Source organism: Corvus brachyrhynchos, unplaced genomic scaffold (genome assembly GCF_000691975.1).
Source record: "Corvus brachyrhynchos isolate BGI_N302 unplaced genomic scaffold, ASM69197v1 scaffold281, whole genome shotgun sequence".
NCBI lineage: Eukaryota > Metazoa > Chordata > Aves > Passeriformes > Corvidae > Corvus > Corvus brachyrhynchos.
The window spans coordinates 4917607-4933624 of NW_008236509.1; the positions used below are offsets into that span (position 1 = coordinate 4917607).

The window sequence follows — 16018 nt, forward strand, 5'->3', positions numbered from 1 at the left end:
GTTCAGCAGTGATTTGCTGTGCAGTCTGGGGTAAAATGTTTAACATACTTGTGGGCTTTAGGCTACCCAGGGGGAAAACATGGTTTCTGATGTGGTTCCTCCTCACCTAAGCATGTTGCAAACGATTGCAAAGCATTTTGGAGGCTTTGATAGCATGGTCTCCAAAAAGTGTTGTACAATTGGAGAGTCATAGCAGCTTAAGTACCAGATTTCTTAGCTTTTGCAACCTCTTTTCCTCTCCATAACTACTAATAATCTCTGGTAAGACAGCTTTGCTTTTGATTTTGAATAAGATGGTGACTTCTAGCTAGTCTGTTATGCTGTAGAGGTATTGGAAAGGGAGAATACTTAGCTGTTTCCAAGACTAATTGTGTAATTTAATGTTTCTTGCTTTAACTTTCTCTTTCCTCCCCCACCCCCAGCTATTAGAAGAGAAGCTGTCCTTCCCTGCAGCATAGTAGGATCTGCTTACATGAAGGGACAGGTATTGAAGTTTTTCTAGAGACGTGTTTATTTAATGACTGAAATCTCATATAGAAACCTACCCTTTGGAGCTTAAGGGCTCTTACAGTGAGAACAGTGCTTTGCTGGCAGCAAAGCCACTTTCTTCAGTGGGGGGCTGTGCATGAAACAGGACACCCAAGTGAGAAACATTAGGTGGTGTTGGGCTGGATTTTGCATACTTCTCGTTATAGACATGTCTGGGCTGTTTGTGTGTTTATATCAGTGAGGGAAGAGAGGAGCTAGCCTGCACACCTAGAAAGCTTTTTTCCTTCCTCTTTAAACTGTATTACCAAATATGCGTGTATTCCTCAGGAGTCCTGAGGAAGCTGTTTTGCTGAAACCTGTCACATTTTGTTCTGATACAGCTATTAGCTATAGTTTAGGTTGTGACCCCATCTGATTTTCTGACCACATAAATACTGGGTCACCTTTGCAACTGATACAAATCTATGAACAGAACACTGTGGATTTATACCAGGCAGTGACTGTGTCCACCAGAATTAGGTCCACTGGAACTTACTGCTTCAAGGAACTTCAGTAATTTTTGTGGAAATAATTCCCCATGATGCCACAATCTGTTGTATCTGGTGGCAAGTATGAAAAGTCAGGAACCATATAACTTCATTTTTAATTAGGGAAGGGAAGGTCCTAATATTCATGTAATTCACAGAAATCACAGTGTAACACTCCTTGGTGAAAGAAATTATGCCATTATACAATTGGGAGAAGGCAGGAGTTGGATAAATTTTTTTTTCCTGTAAGACTGCAGGGGCTTTTTTTTTCTATTTGTTCCATTAAATGTTTGTACCTTGAGCAGTACAACTAATGAAGCTTGTTTTCAAACCCTTGCATCTTTGCCAGATGTACCTCCTTACTCCTTCTTGTGATTCCAAACCCTTTCCCTTTGTGGAGCTTGTGGAATGAAAGCAAAGATACAAAAAAAGTGTTGTAAGTCCATAAGTCTACTGATGTTTACCTAAGGATGGAGGAGGAGAGGAGCTTATTTGGGTCAGTCTCATGCTGGCATGCTGGTTATACAATGTGACCCTGTGTATCCCTCTATTGAATCTGGTTGAAGCTGGCCCCCAGACTTAAAATAGATTAGGGATAGAGTACCAGCCATAGCAAGTGCAAAAGTCTTGTTTCAGCATGAAACCACTTAGAAGGTGGGAAAAAAAAAAAAGCTGACATCTATAATGCTTTGAAATCTGTGGTAAGCTGCATTGTCGTTATAAAATATCAGTGGTAAAAGAGCACTTCTTGCCAAAGTGTTTTCAATACAGTTGTGTTAACATACTGACATAATTTTCCAATAGTTTTATCTCCAAAGATAAAGCTGTTGTCACAGCAAGAGACATGCAGGGCTGACTGCCCAGTGAATTGGATTAGACTCCCAATGAGCATATCCTTATACAAAGTTCTCATTACTCCATTAACGTTGATTGAGGTGACTTTGCAAACCTACAAATTTCTGCTTCTGCTTTGGTTCTGCTCCCATGTAACTTAGGACTTGAATACTCCCAGTGGAAGCTTTTATTCTTTGCCCTGTGTATGGAAATTATTTCCGTGGAGATGCTGTGCTGACAGCGGGACTGAGCATGTGTCAAGAAAAATCCACACACAAGGGCAGACAGCCAAAAGATGATTGAAACACCACTGGCAAATGCAGGAGTATTGTTAATACCTGTCAGGGCTTTTACAACAAGCATTTCTGGTTTCTGGTTCATGCACGTCACAATGTACTAATCTGCTGCATTTCAAGTACTGGCTATGGCTAAAAGTAAGGTATTCTCTTACAGCAATGCCACATACAGTCAGGGTCTTGGCAAAGGTAAGAGTCTTGCAACAAGCAGGTGTAGCCCTTGCTCTCCTCCCCTCACCCTCTTGAAAACACTGCCTGCCCAAACCGCTGGTAACTGCACCGTCTGATTATGCTTTTTAACTATTGCTTTTCCTTGGCAAATCTTCACTTATGTTCCTGTTGAGTGCATAATGTTCTATAGGTCCTAAGGAAGCTGCCATTTACAGCAGAACTGATGCATGTGTGTGATGCTTTACATGCTGTTCAATAGTTTATAGGCAGCCTGTGAGATCCAACCTCAACTGGTGCAGGAACTTCTGGGTTGTTCCAGGGCTGCTGGACACATGTCACTGTTCAAGGGATCCAGCTCGTACTAGATTGCACGCAACATGATCTGTTCCTGCTTTTGGGTGCCAATTATCCTTTACTTCAGTGTGAGCTTCATGTGTGTACTTGGCAGAATAGCTTAGTCCTGTGATGATTCAGTGCAGTGTTTCATACCAAAGAACCATAGTGAAATGGAAGACAAACCACAGATGCTGCTCAAAGGTCTGAGGTTCTGCCTTACTGTTGTTTTGCACACAGGTTGAATTAGCATTTTATAAAGCTCTAGTGGCTATTGAAGCAAATTATTTCAGAGAACTGTAATTATCTGCCCCCATGGAGGAACCAGATAGTATCTTGACATGGAGTAATTACTTAATGGATTGGTTTCAGGAGTTTCATGGGGGGGTGGGGGGAAGGCAGCGGGAGGATGTACTCTATTCTATAGGTGAGCCTTCCTTTCACAGAGGTTGCTTTAATGTTATTTCTGAATGACCACAGTAATGGCATGAACATACCTTGACGTATTATATGCTAAAAAGATTCAGGCAGTTTTATGAAGTCAGTTTTGAAATTGGCATTTGCTAATGCACAGGTTTTGGGGTTAGAAGTATCATCCCTACTGTACAGTATTTCTGATATGGCAATAGAAGTGCAGCATGTTACTCTACCCATGATATTTTGAAAAGCAGAAATAAACCTGTTGGTAGTGCTTTTATTTGTGGAGGACATTCATTGCATATCTTGGGATTTCAACATGAAATTTTGGGGAAAACTGTTGTGGTGAAGCATACTGTGTTTGATATGAATGGTAGCACACACACAAGCTCCTTTGGGAGCTAAGTTTCTTTGTTTGCACGGGAAGTTGTGATTCCAGCTGTAGTTTGAGTGCCCTGAGTGTGGTATGCTGTATGAACAGCTGAAAAGGCAGTAAGTGTGTCACTAGTTCAACAATCAGTTCCGATTATCAAAGTATAAAAATAGTGCACATCTCTTCTAAAGATATTGTCTCTCTGAAAATCTGTGATACCATCTGTGAATCTGGTCTGCTATTTCTTCACTTGTACATACTGTCAAAACTCATCTTTCCTGTTTACTGGTATGGGCAGACTGGGTCTGAGATCTGTCCAACAGAGAACCTGCTGGGAACACCTTGTAGTCCTGAACTTAGCCAATTTAAGTATAATATAAGCATGTTTACAATGAGTCTGTTCTGCACCCATTAAAGCAACTGAATTCCCACTCAGAGCTTTGAAGCAGGCTGTTTGAGTGTCTAGAAAGGTGTGAGCAAAGTTTGTAGGAAACTGTGATACACAGCTCTGTGAAAGATCAGGACTGTGATGTCATGGCATTATTATTTTGCCATTATTTTCTTTGGGTTCTTTCTCACCTCTGGTGAGAGGAAGAAGCTGTGATTTCTGTATGTATTGGGGAGAGAGTCCGATAAAACCTTGGAACCCCACCAAAAATGCCTTTTAGTGCTTTAGACAGATGCATGATTTCCAGAGCCATTGCTGGCGTTTCTTTGCTCTCAGAAGCTGTACCTCAGACAACATTCAGCAACATAAGATAAAAGCAAATTTCTCATGCTAAAAGTTGTAGTTAAAGCTAACACTACTTGTAACTTTGCTTGCTGTTTATCTTGGGCTTCAAAATACTTCATAGTCTCGGCTATCTTTGCCATTAAGACTAAGTAGATTTCATTACCTCAGGGAAAACCAACATGAGAATAAAAATGAAATAGGTTTATTCTTTCTGACGTGAAGCAACAGCTTACAAGAATACAAATTGGATATGGGTGTGCATGTATATCTATTGGGGAGTGGGTGCTTTATTTGCAGTAATAAAAAATAATTATATAGTTTGCTGCATAAATAGCCTCAAGGATAACTAGAGTGTGTCAGACATCCAGTTATGCATGTGATAAAGGTTAATACTATTTGTTCGCAGTACATTTAGTCTTTGCAAATCATGTGCTGACATGCATCCCATTTTGATATCTGTTCACACACTCTGGTCATGATGCATAAAGCAGAAACTCATGCCTGTGGCATTCAGTAGTATTTACTAAATTGAACTTTTGTGTAAAGATCTTAGAAAATGGCAAGGCACAAAACGAATGTCACTTGCTGCTAATTTTATCTTCCTCCACACACTCCTTTCTGGAGAATAAAGCGTGAATCTATTCACTACTGAAAGTTACTTCAACTCGCATGGCACATATCGGGATGCAGAAAAGTAAGTACATGTTCACAGCTGTTCCTTGGGTCTGTCTGCTGGAAATGCAACCTGTTAAGCTACTGGATTTCTGTTTAAAATAACTAAAAGTAATGAAATAAAACAATTAACTGGTGAATCCTCATTAAATACAAATACTGAAATAAATAGTACAGCAAGGTAATTGACTGCATATGTAAACAGCTGTAGATAATTGACATAACCTTCATTTAATGAGCCTCCTTCCCATTAGTGGAGATGACTGCCACAATTGTGTCCTTACACTAGCTGTAATTTTATGGACTTTATTGGAGTACGAAGTAGGTAACATCTTCCTGAGATCCGATCTTCTGGGTGACCTCTTTTTCATTGCTACAGCTTCACTCTGCTGCATGAAAGCAGAAGAGGCATTCTTGTGGCCATGAGAATGGATGGTGTTCACGAAGCTGGTCTCAAACGTGATTTCTGACAGACACGTCTCATGTCCTGAGGGAATAGGTTAAGGCTTGCTCTCAGGGAGGCTAGTGTATATCTATGTTGTACAAGTTAGTGAGTGTACAGTGTATGGGACAACAATTGGACCAAAACTTCTTCTCCTAGAAAGGTCTTCAATCTTTTATGTCCAGAGATATGGCTGAACAGGAGTCCAAAAGGGTTGCAGCCTTTACTTGTTGTTCCTAGAAGGTGTGGAGTAGAGAGACCTGAACCTCCTACAGCTGAGAAGGGAGGGAATGAGTGTATTATAGGACTACACATGCTGGAACATCAGTGATTTTTTTTTTTTTTTTTTTTTTTTTTTTTTTTTTTTTTTTTTTTTTTTTTTTTTTTTTTTTTTTTTTTTTTTTTTTTTTTTTTTTTTTTTTCTATTTTTTTTTTTTTTTTTTTTTTTTTTTTTTTACTGTATGTTTCTGTATGCATATCTTACTACAGCTAGTCATGGCTACTCTGTTTGTCTGGTATTCAGTTGTATTGATACCCTCAGAACGTGCATTATCAACCAGGTTGCTGCAGTTAAGAAAAACTCAGCACTGGTGAGCCTCCATGGGAAATAGTTTCTCAGTCTACCAGGGTAGCCTCAGGCATAGATGTACATAGAAATGCTGGGGCATCTCCGTGCAAGGTCTCATAGTGGTGGATATGCCCAGCACAGAAAGGGTCAATACCTTGCTCGGTAGTAACAGGCTAGGAAAATAGTTTTCTCCCATGTTCCCAGCCCAGTTCCTCTTCCACACAGGGTGTCACACTGACTGGCTCATAATCAGAAGGATGTATAATAATATGTTAAGGTTTGGTGCTTACAAGACACTTATTGTAACAGGACAGGCAATACCTTTAATCTTTGCAATATAATGAAGATTTGGTAGTTGGGGAACAGAGAGGAAAAGGACTGGAGGCTGCCATCCAAAGTGTTTCCAATGACCGTATTGGTGCTACATTGGGATATTAGTCCTGCCTCACTAAGAAAGAGATGAACCATGCATTCATGTGTCAGTTCAACAATAGCTGAAAAGTTGTGTGATTCTACCCATGAAGTGAGATATCTTATTCTGCTATAGCATGTTAAACTAGTTGATTTTGAGCAACTGCTAATAAAAACTGCTACGGTATCTAAAATGAAGATAATTCCCAGGTGATAAAATATTACATCCTTATATTAAATCACTTGATATAATCTTGCTGCCAAAGATAAGGACTGTGTATAGTGTTCATGTCACTGTCAAGAAAGAGAGAAGAATGTTTTTACATCCTGCTTCTGGAGTTCAGCTTAGTCTGGGACTCATTTGCAGAGTAGTAGATGTTTGATCTGTGGTTGCTTGCTGGCAATATTCCTTGTATCTGTGCTGTTAAAGCTTACTTTGACATACTCTTCTACAGTTATAAATGGGAGGAAGAGGATTGGCTTTTAAACAGATATGTTTTCTTGTGTATCATCAGTATGTTACGTGGGTAATGCCTGTCTAAAAAATGTTGGTTTTCAGAGTCCAGTTGTACACAATTTCTTGCCATCCCAGATAATAGTGGTGGTTGTGTCATTAGATGGGATGTAAATTGATCAAACTTGACAGCAGTTTCCTTGCTAAATGGAAGGCAGAATTGATTAAGGAAGATTTAATGTGATATATAAAGTACTGTTAATCTGGTTACCAACCAGCTATTGGTGGAGGATGCTGAGGGCTTATCGAAGTCAATCTGTCCTCTGTTGTCTTCCTTTGAAGAAAAGCGCCCACATGAGTGAAGTTGCACAGCCACTATTTTGTTTTCACATCCCTGAGAGGTAAACAGCCCAATGACAGTACCAAAGGATGTGGCCTGGTCCAGGGATTCTTCTCCTTTTTTCACCTATCTAACTTGAAAAGCAACTGATCAACTCCAGCTGGTGTGCTTATCTGATGGGTGCAAACTTCTCCCTGTTCTGTGCTTGTCTTGGTGCCTCTCATGCCCTCTTTCTTTTGCTCTGGAAGGCGTCTTGGGGGGCCTATGTGCTCAGAGTCCACCAGAGTCAAGAACTGGCCAGGACCTCTGGGCACTGCTTCAATAAAAATAACAGGAACTTGGTTAGGAGCCAGAAGATCTGTTTTCTCTTCACTGCTCTGGTGGCCACAAAGTGTGATGTGGGTGCTTGGGGTTCTTTTCATTTTAGATTTTGTATTAAACAATTCTCTGAAAAGAGAGTGTATAAATATTATTTTTTTTGTTCCACTGGCTCTGCATTTGTATGTTAGCTGAGCCACCCATTTTCAAGACTAGTTGTCTTGTCTCTCATTTGATAAAGGAAGACTAGCAATCTTTTTCCTTGTTTTGTAAATCACCTCTGGAATGCCTCTTTTCCTCCCCTTGAGGAAGAAATCTGATACTCCCTGTAGAATGTTTTAAAAATCCCAACATGAAAAAAACTGCAAAATATTAATGTTCTGCATTGCTAGAGCAAACACTATTCTCCTGTGAGTCATAGATGTCACATTTGTTTAATCTTAGTAAATCTATGCCACAACACCACTATTAAACAGGAAGAGAGATGGAGGGATGAAGGAAGAGTTGTGCTGGGTTAGAAAGGATTCTTGGCGAAAATCTTGTTTTGTGGGGGCCTGGAGATGAGGGGAGCATGGACGTAAACCTGAACACTTCCCACCCTGCCTTCATTAAGTCCTTTAAGACCTACATTTTGGGCATTGCCTTTCTAGTACACATTTCATTTTATTTGTATGTTTTATGATAAATTGTCTTTCCGTGTTAAGTCATAAGAGTACTAGATTCCCACAGCATTTTTGCAGAAGATAAAGTAAGTCTTTTCACACAGCACCCTGTTGGCAAACAGAAATAGCATTTACTCCAATGAGCGTTGCCAAGTATGAGGTACTTCCAAATGAACTTCAAAAGCTCTGAAACATGCATTAGCTGCTTTTTCAAAAATGTGAACAATGCCATTGCTTTCTAGCAAACAGAACTGGTGAGAACAGGGATCAAAAGATGAAAAAATAACAACTGGATGTGATAGATGTTGTAGTGGTGCTTTGGATCAGACAAAAAGCATAGCTCTCTGTCACTGCAGGATTTGGGGGGAGGTTCTTGTAACAGGACTTAAAGTATCTACTCTGCACTGAGATAGTGCAAGAGGAAACAACTTCTACCCTGAGGAGACTTAGCAAAGCGCTTGGGAAGGAGTTCATATGAGCTCCAAGCGGTTGGGAGTCCTGATAGGAGTGAGTTGTGCTGATTCCAAGCCTGGTAAGGAATTTCCTTACCAGCACTCCTTTCTGGTGCTACCCCTCCTCTCTCATTGAGGGCAGAAATAAGCATACACATAAACATCAAAGCATGACCCTTAACATGTGCCAGAATTTGGGGCAGAATGTGAGAGAAACAGGCAAACTGCTGTGTTTCAGTATGGCAGATGACCTGGTTGTGCTGGGTTTCATGATGGCCTCTGGGCTCTAATTAGGCATAAATAAATGCTTTGCCCACCTGAGAACAGGTGGTGTGGGGCCCTGGAAAAGTAAAAAACAGTGGTTCTGCTACTGTCACTTCAGTATAGCTCTTACCAGCTCTGTAATCCAGCATGTCCTTTCCGTGCTGTTCACTTGATGCAAGCTATCTGTCCAGCTCAAGCTTAGTAAACTGTTCCAGGCCATTTTCTTGTTCTTTGTTTATGTATATATATACCTTCTACATTTAGATGAGAAACTGACCTGCTGAGACCTCAGAATTATAGGGCTTCTTTCTATGTTTTGAAGATTACTTTCAAAATACAAATGTAGTTTATCCTGGTGCTGCTCAGTTTTTTTGTGGGCAGAATGACGAACTATTATTTGCCATAAAGAGATCTTCAAAATCAAGTATTTACATTTGCACTTGAAATGGAAGTTTTGGCTTTCACAGCTGTGAAGCTGTCTTTTACTGCTGAAATGTTGCATTGCTAAATAGCAGTTCTGCTTTTGCTGTTACTTGAAATAGGTGTAATTGGTCAATAAATAAGGATTCTGCATAGCATCTAATATAATACTTGCTACAGAGAGGTTTTAGCATGTAAGAACAGACTTGCTGGGATCAATGTTGCCTGTGCTGCAGCATACGTTTTTTCTGAAACTCTAAATGAAAGAACACTCTTTTAAAAGAGGATGCTTTATCACTGGTAATGAGTTGCAACTGCATGCAGCACATGTCTGTAGAAAATACATAGTCTTGTGACAACTTGGGTGAATTTTTATTACTCCAAATCTTGTAAGTTAATTTATTTTTCTTGGTTTTAACAGTTCCACCAAGTGAGAAGAGTGATGACCATCCTTTTCTTTACTATGGTTATCTCATACTTCACTTGCATGAAAGCTGCCCCAATGAAAGAAGCTAGTCTAAGAGGACAAGGCAGCTTGGCTTACCCAGGTCTTCGGACCCACGGGACTCTTGAGAGCCTAAATGGGCCCAGTGCTGGTTCAAGAGGACTAACATCGTTGGCAGATACTTTTGAACATGTCATAGAGGAGCTTCTAGATGAGGACCAGGACATCCAGCCCAGTGAGGGAAACAAGGATGCAGACTTGTATACATCCCGAGTCATGCTAAGCAGTCAAGTGCCTTTGGAACCCCCACTGCTCTTTCTGCTCGAGGAGTACAAAAACTACTTGGATGCTGCAAACATGTCCATGAGAGTCCGGCGCCACTCTGATCCAGCTCGCCGTGGGGAACTGAGTGTATGTGACAGCACGAGTGAGTGGGTGACAGCAGCAGAGAAAAAGACTGCAGTGGACATGTCCGGGGCAACTGTCACAGTCCTGGAAAAAGTTCCAGTACCCAAAGGCCAGCTGAAGCAATACTTCTATGAGACCAAATGCAACCCTAAGGGGTACACAAAGGAGGGCTGCAGGGGCATAGACAAGAGGCACTGGAACTCCCAGTGCCGAACTACCCAGTCTTACGTGAGAGCTCTCACCATGGATAATAAAAAGAGAGTTGGCTGGCGCTTTATAAGGATAGACACTTCTTGTGTATGTACGTTAACCATTAAAAGGGGAAGATAGTGGATTCATGTTGTATAGATTATATTGAGACAAAATTATCTATTTGTATATATACATAACAGGGTAAATTATTCGGTAAAAAATAATTTTATGGACTGCATGTATGACTGAAGTTTATACAGTACAGTGGTTACACAGTCTATTTATTGAACATATCCATGACCAGAAGGGGAACAAAAGTCATTTGCGCACAAGTTTAAACAAACAAACAAACAAAAAAAAAAAAAAAAAAAAAAAAAAGAGAAAATCAAGCAAACAAAAAAGTCTGCATTACATTCCTCCATAACATTGTGGTTTGTCGCCGTTGCCAAGAATTGAAAATATAAAAAATTTTTTAAAAAAAAAGGATAAAATTGCATGCTGCTTCAATTGTGAATTAATGATAAACTGTCCTCTTTCAGAAAAATAAATTGAACCAAAACATTCTGTTTACATTTTAAACAGTAAGTATCTTTAGTCTGTTAGTATATATGTTTACTGCTTCTAACTTCTGATAGCGTTGAAATTAAAACAATGTCAAGGTGCTGTTGTCATAGTTTTACTGTTTCTCTTTTACTTTTGAACTCCCATCAGATTGAAAAAGAAAAAGATCATTACCTTATTCTGGATTAGAAACAAATTTGGTTTTTGTATGTTGTGAAGGTGTTTGCAATAGCAGTCCAACTACTGACAAAAAATAATAAAAAGAGGCAACTGAAAAAGAATGGTGATGTTCCACTTCACATTGTTGAACTTCAGGCTTAAAGACAACACTTATTTAACTGTATGACAACATGCTTTTTTGGTTGTTGGGGGGGGATGCTGTTGTTGGGGGTTTTTTTGGTTTTTCTTTTTCAATTTTCAGTCTTTTGAGACATGCATTTGCTTATACCATGTTTGCATGTGTTTGAAATTTTTTTTTCCCCCTTTTCTCCCTCTGGAGGGACATTGGTTGTGATCTTTAAGTATTTCACTTACCATAGAACTGGAGCTTGTCATATAGAGAATATTCTATAATGTTGAGAGCAATGATTTTCATATAATAAAAGACTGTGCTTGGATCAAATGTCTTGGTGAAGCACGGTGAGAGTGTCACTAGAAAAAGGGTCTAGAGAAGATGATGGTGGATCTGAAATCAGATTGGTTGTGGGACTTTATAGCTCAGCCAGTTTGGGAACAAATAACAGTGATTTGGGTTGACTGAGGCTATCCCAATTGCAGTCATTACTGAACATGGTCCTGTGCATTATGTTAGAGAGCGAGAGCTTGGCCATGTACATGGATGCCCTTCCCCTCCACAGCGTGCCAGTGGCCCCAGGCCTGCAAAGCTGGTGGGCATTTCTGCCTGAAGGAGCCCTGGAAACTGTCTTGGGAGTGAGACAGAAAGGAGCCCTGCCTCTAGTAGAAAGCAGTTAGCATTGTGTTCATGTGGCTCTGCCTCTGCTGTCAGACTTATTTTATGAAACAAATATTGACACTAAAAAACCACTCTTGAAGTAAATGAAGAGCAAGCGCTGGAGGAGTTGGCTTAACTTGCTTAGGTTCTGAGAGACATGTTTAGCTCTGCATTCCCTGACAGAAGTATTGCTAAAAAGGCGGGTTGTAAGGCTGGGAGCTCTGCATAGCACTTGCACTGGCTACAGTGGGCTGAGAACAGAAATAGCTTGTTAGTAAGCTCACTGAAGGCTGATGCTATATTTGTAATTCCCATAGACAAGAAAAAAAGTAGCTGAACAAGTAGGAAAATACTGCAAAATATAATCTGCTTCTGAATGCTGCAGAATCTGTGTTTATTAAAACCTTGACTGGGCAAAGCTTACTGAAATATGTTGCCCTCAGTAATGCTCTTTGAAGAGCATATTTAGCACTGATTTTATGTCATCACTGGTAGAAACCCATGCTAGAAGCTAACAGACACTTTCACATTAGTGATTTCTTCTACTTCAGGTAGAAGGGCAGCCCCTTCCTGAGAATAACTGGCTGTCAAAGTGCCAGTGGCTTTGGCCATGTGCACACTGGACTGTGAATGAGGAGGGTTGTGTGACCCACCTGAACTTCAAAGTTCAGCCTTCCCCATCGATTGCTGATGGGGATTTCCCACACAGGAGAGAAAAAAAAAAAAAAAACCAAAAAAAACCAGAAACAAACCCAAACCTTACTGAAATTATCAAAACTTCATCTACGATATTCTTCGTGCAAATTAAATCATAGAATCAAAGAATGTTTTGTGTTGGAAGGGACCTTAAAGATCATTTATATCATGGGCAAGTACACCTTCCACTAGACCATTTCATTCCCCTGGGGCCAGTACCTGTGTGTGTATTGTAATTTGCATTTAGTAAACCCAACATGAGTCAGGAGCTATTCTCAGCAATACTCCTAATCTGCAGCAGAGAAGCGGTATAATGTTGGCTCCTCTCAAAACAAGGGTTGGTTGCTTTTAAGGAAAGGATGATGCTCATGTGGGAATAACAAATCAGTCATCTAGACTGGAAAAAAAAGATAGCTAGGATCTGACAGTAGTCTAATTCAGATACAGGAATAAAATAACTACTAGTTCAAAGAAATTGAATTTCCAAAAGAGAAGTGTTAATGCATAAATCATGCTAGAAATAAAGTTCCTTACTTCCCAAAGTTAACTATGACTGTATCTTTTACTTATAAATCCTCACCTGGCACAGTAAAGGTGTGGTGCAGGTGTGGCAGAATTAGAACAGTGGGCTGGTAGGTTCATAGGGGTAAAGGACAGCCCATGCAGGTGGGGAGGACTAAGGGATGGAGCTGAGAACCTAGAGAACTGTGTCTAGTAACTACACCCAGAGTGATATTCCCCATAACATGCCAATTCTATACTTATTGATAGAAAGTGAAACTGGCAATTAACCTGCAGTCCCATGGCTCTCCCGTGCCTGACCTTATACATGGTCACAGGCTGGGCAGTTGTAGTTAAAACAGAGACAGAGAGGGGCGGGTCGGTTGTCCTTCATATCACTTAATTAAACTCTTGCTGTGGTCTGTCTGTGACAGAAGTATATCATGCATGTCAGCAGGCCTAGTGCTGTGTTAAAGACTCTTGCAACTGTAAGTTCATGTCTGTGGCCTTGTTCTCTATTATTCATCTTGTGTAACATAAATATTTATTGTATATTTATATAATTTTATGGGTTTTTTGGAAAATACTGAAATTGGCATTAAAATTTAAAAGCAACTGCATCATATTGTAAATATAATTACGCTATATTTAAGTGTACTGATTAACATAATATATGTTTAACTAGAGTTTTTTATGTTTTTAAATATATTTTCGAAATACATATATATATATAAAACTTGGGGTTTTTTGGGGGACCATGTGACTCTTTTCTCTAATTGTAAAACAAACTTGAGTTTTACTATAAAGATGTGTGTTATTTGTTTAAAAACAATTTTTACTCTATTTTAGCAATAAAATCTCACTCGGAGCGCAGATAGCTCCCTGTTTCATAGCTGGACAGTTAGCATCGGGAGGGAAGGGATAGCAAGAATTTACTTCACATAAAAGTTGGGGATACTCACAGAATGATGTATTTCCATTTAATTCTAGCACAAAAGTCCTCATGAACTAAAAGCCCATGAATGACACATATATGGTTTTACTTAAGTATAAAATCAAGAGTGGAATGGATATGAGGGGGAGGGAGTTTCTACCCTTAGTTACTAAGGGATAAGTGAGACATAAACTCAATAGCTGTAGTCATGTACCTGATTTTTAAATGGTGTCATTTACATTTATATCCCCTGCACTGATTTATGACCCTACAGAGTACTAGGAGTGGAATTCCTTGGATTTAACATCTTGTTAGCATTTCTAAAAGAATATTCTCTACTACAACTGCCAAGCCTGTATATTTAATTATCCCATAGCCCTATAAATCCTATAAATGCTATAATCAATAAATCCTCATCATGAGTAGAAAACTCATATAATTTGAGAGGTGGGGCGGGGGGGAGCACAAACCCAAACGCTTACAAAAAACTCTGTTGCTGCAGATTTTTCAAGAGCCCAGCACCAGCAGTATCTCACAAAAACTGAGGAAATGCTGCTTCTGCAGATTGTCATTTATATTAAACACACATGCATGCACATTGCTTTCTTTATTGTCATCTTAAAATAAGCTAACAGAAGCAGTAATGAATACTAAAATATTTGGGGTGTGGATGAACAGAGCTATGTTTTGACCATGCCATGTGCCTGCTCCTGACTGCAGGAGCTGGCTCTGCTTGGACTCTGCCTCCTCCCTGAGGTAGGACAGAGAAGTTGCTTTAGCTTATTAAACATGTTGATTATATGACATGGGTGCCTAGGGAATGAAATTCACACACTCAAAATAACATATTTGAGCTACAGAGGAAGATACAGGTGCTAACCATCCCTCCATCCATCCATGCATCCATCCATCCACTCTACTGAGTCCTACCTCTATAGGGGAAAACAAAGGTATTTCCATGGCTTTTCTCACTTGGAGCAAAAAAAAAAGATACATAGCTAGACTTTAAAATTACTCAGCAAAAAAATAATAGAAAGCAGTAAAAGAAGATTTTTGAATAGAAGTGAAGACTACATTGAAGAGGGGGAGGATGTTTATTTCAGTTTGTCTCAGGTGGATCTAATACACTGTTTCCACAGGCTCTTTCCCCTAATTAGGTCCTCATTGAGAGGACACCTTCTGGCAGGTCAATTAAAATGAAAAAGTAATTGATTCACTTGTTTTGAGTAAATATAAAGAGCACCGATGTCTGACCTTATGAAGGAATTGGAATTTTAAAGTCAGGAAGTTTCTGTAGGGGGTGTTTTGGAAGAGGAGGAGATTTTATTTTCTTTTCTGAGAACTTCTTTTATAGGTAGAGTTTGTTTTTTTAAAACAACTTGCTACCATTTTGGGTACTCAGAGACTGTGTTTTTGCTATAAATCAGAGAATTTAAAGTGATAGCTTTATTTTGATGCCTACAGGAGAAGGACTGGAGATAACAAAAGTGGGTCCTGCTTTTCCAGGCAAGATCTGGATTCACCTGTGGAATTCAAAATGCTTCTGGAAAGTCTTTCAAGTCTTTTAAATCCTGTCAGACAGTGGCAGAAAACACTTGGAAGTAAACTGCTCTTTGCTGCACCAACCTCTCTCTAGTGAGACAAATGGCACATAGCTTCTGGGTTTTGCTTTGCTGTACAAGGCTGAGTCTCTAAAACCTGCCTGTGACCTGCTCTATTCTCCATACTGAAGTCACACATATGTATATGTATTTATCTAGCTGTAAAATCGCTGTTGGTGCTGCTCACTTGTCTCTGATGGTCAGGCTGCTGCTGTGTTGTTGACTCCATGCAGGATTGCAGCCACTCCACCTGTTGCTGCAGGTCCTTGCTCTGTAGGCATAATGTGCAGAGGGAACAAGGAGTGGCAATTCCCAGTAATTGCCAGGCCCTGGGAGGACCACGCAGGTAGCAAGGGCTTCCCTGCTGCCGAGAGTCCTCCACTGCCTCAGCTTGCAGCAGACACTGCTGATCTCATCTGAACAACCACTGCCAGTTTGCTCATGCAGGGATTTCAGAGATGAGGAGGAGGATTTGGCACAGAGCTGTCAGGCTTCTTGCCTAAATCCTCTTTTCTGCCTCTGCCAGCAAAGGGATGGGTTACAAGGAAGGAT

The 16018-nt window shown here is 40.0% G+C and overlaps 1 protein-coding gene across 3 annotated transcripts in view; it reads left to right on the forward strand.

Moving 5' to 3' along the window:
* BDNF (brain derived neurotrophic factor) overlaps positions 1–13804 on the forward strand; it is a 40554-nt gene extending 26750 nt beyond the window's left edge. For all 3 annotated transcript variants that reach the window (XM_008644084.2, XM_008644085.2, XM_017726376.1), the window contains exon 2: positions 9598–13804. In XM_008644084.2, coding sequence (XP_008642306.1) covers positions 9598–10359 — 762 coding nt within the window. In that variant the 3' untranslated portion in view covers positions 10360–13804. The remainder of the gene's footprint in view (positions 1–9597) is intronic.
* Positions 13805–16018: the final 2214 nt, after the last annotated feature.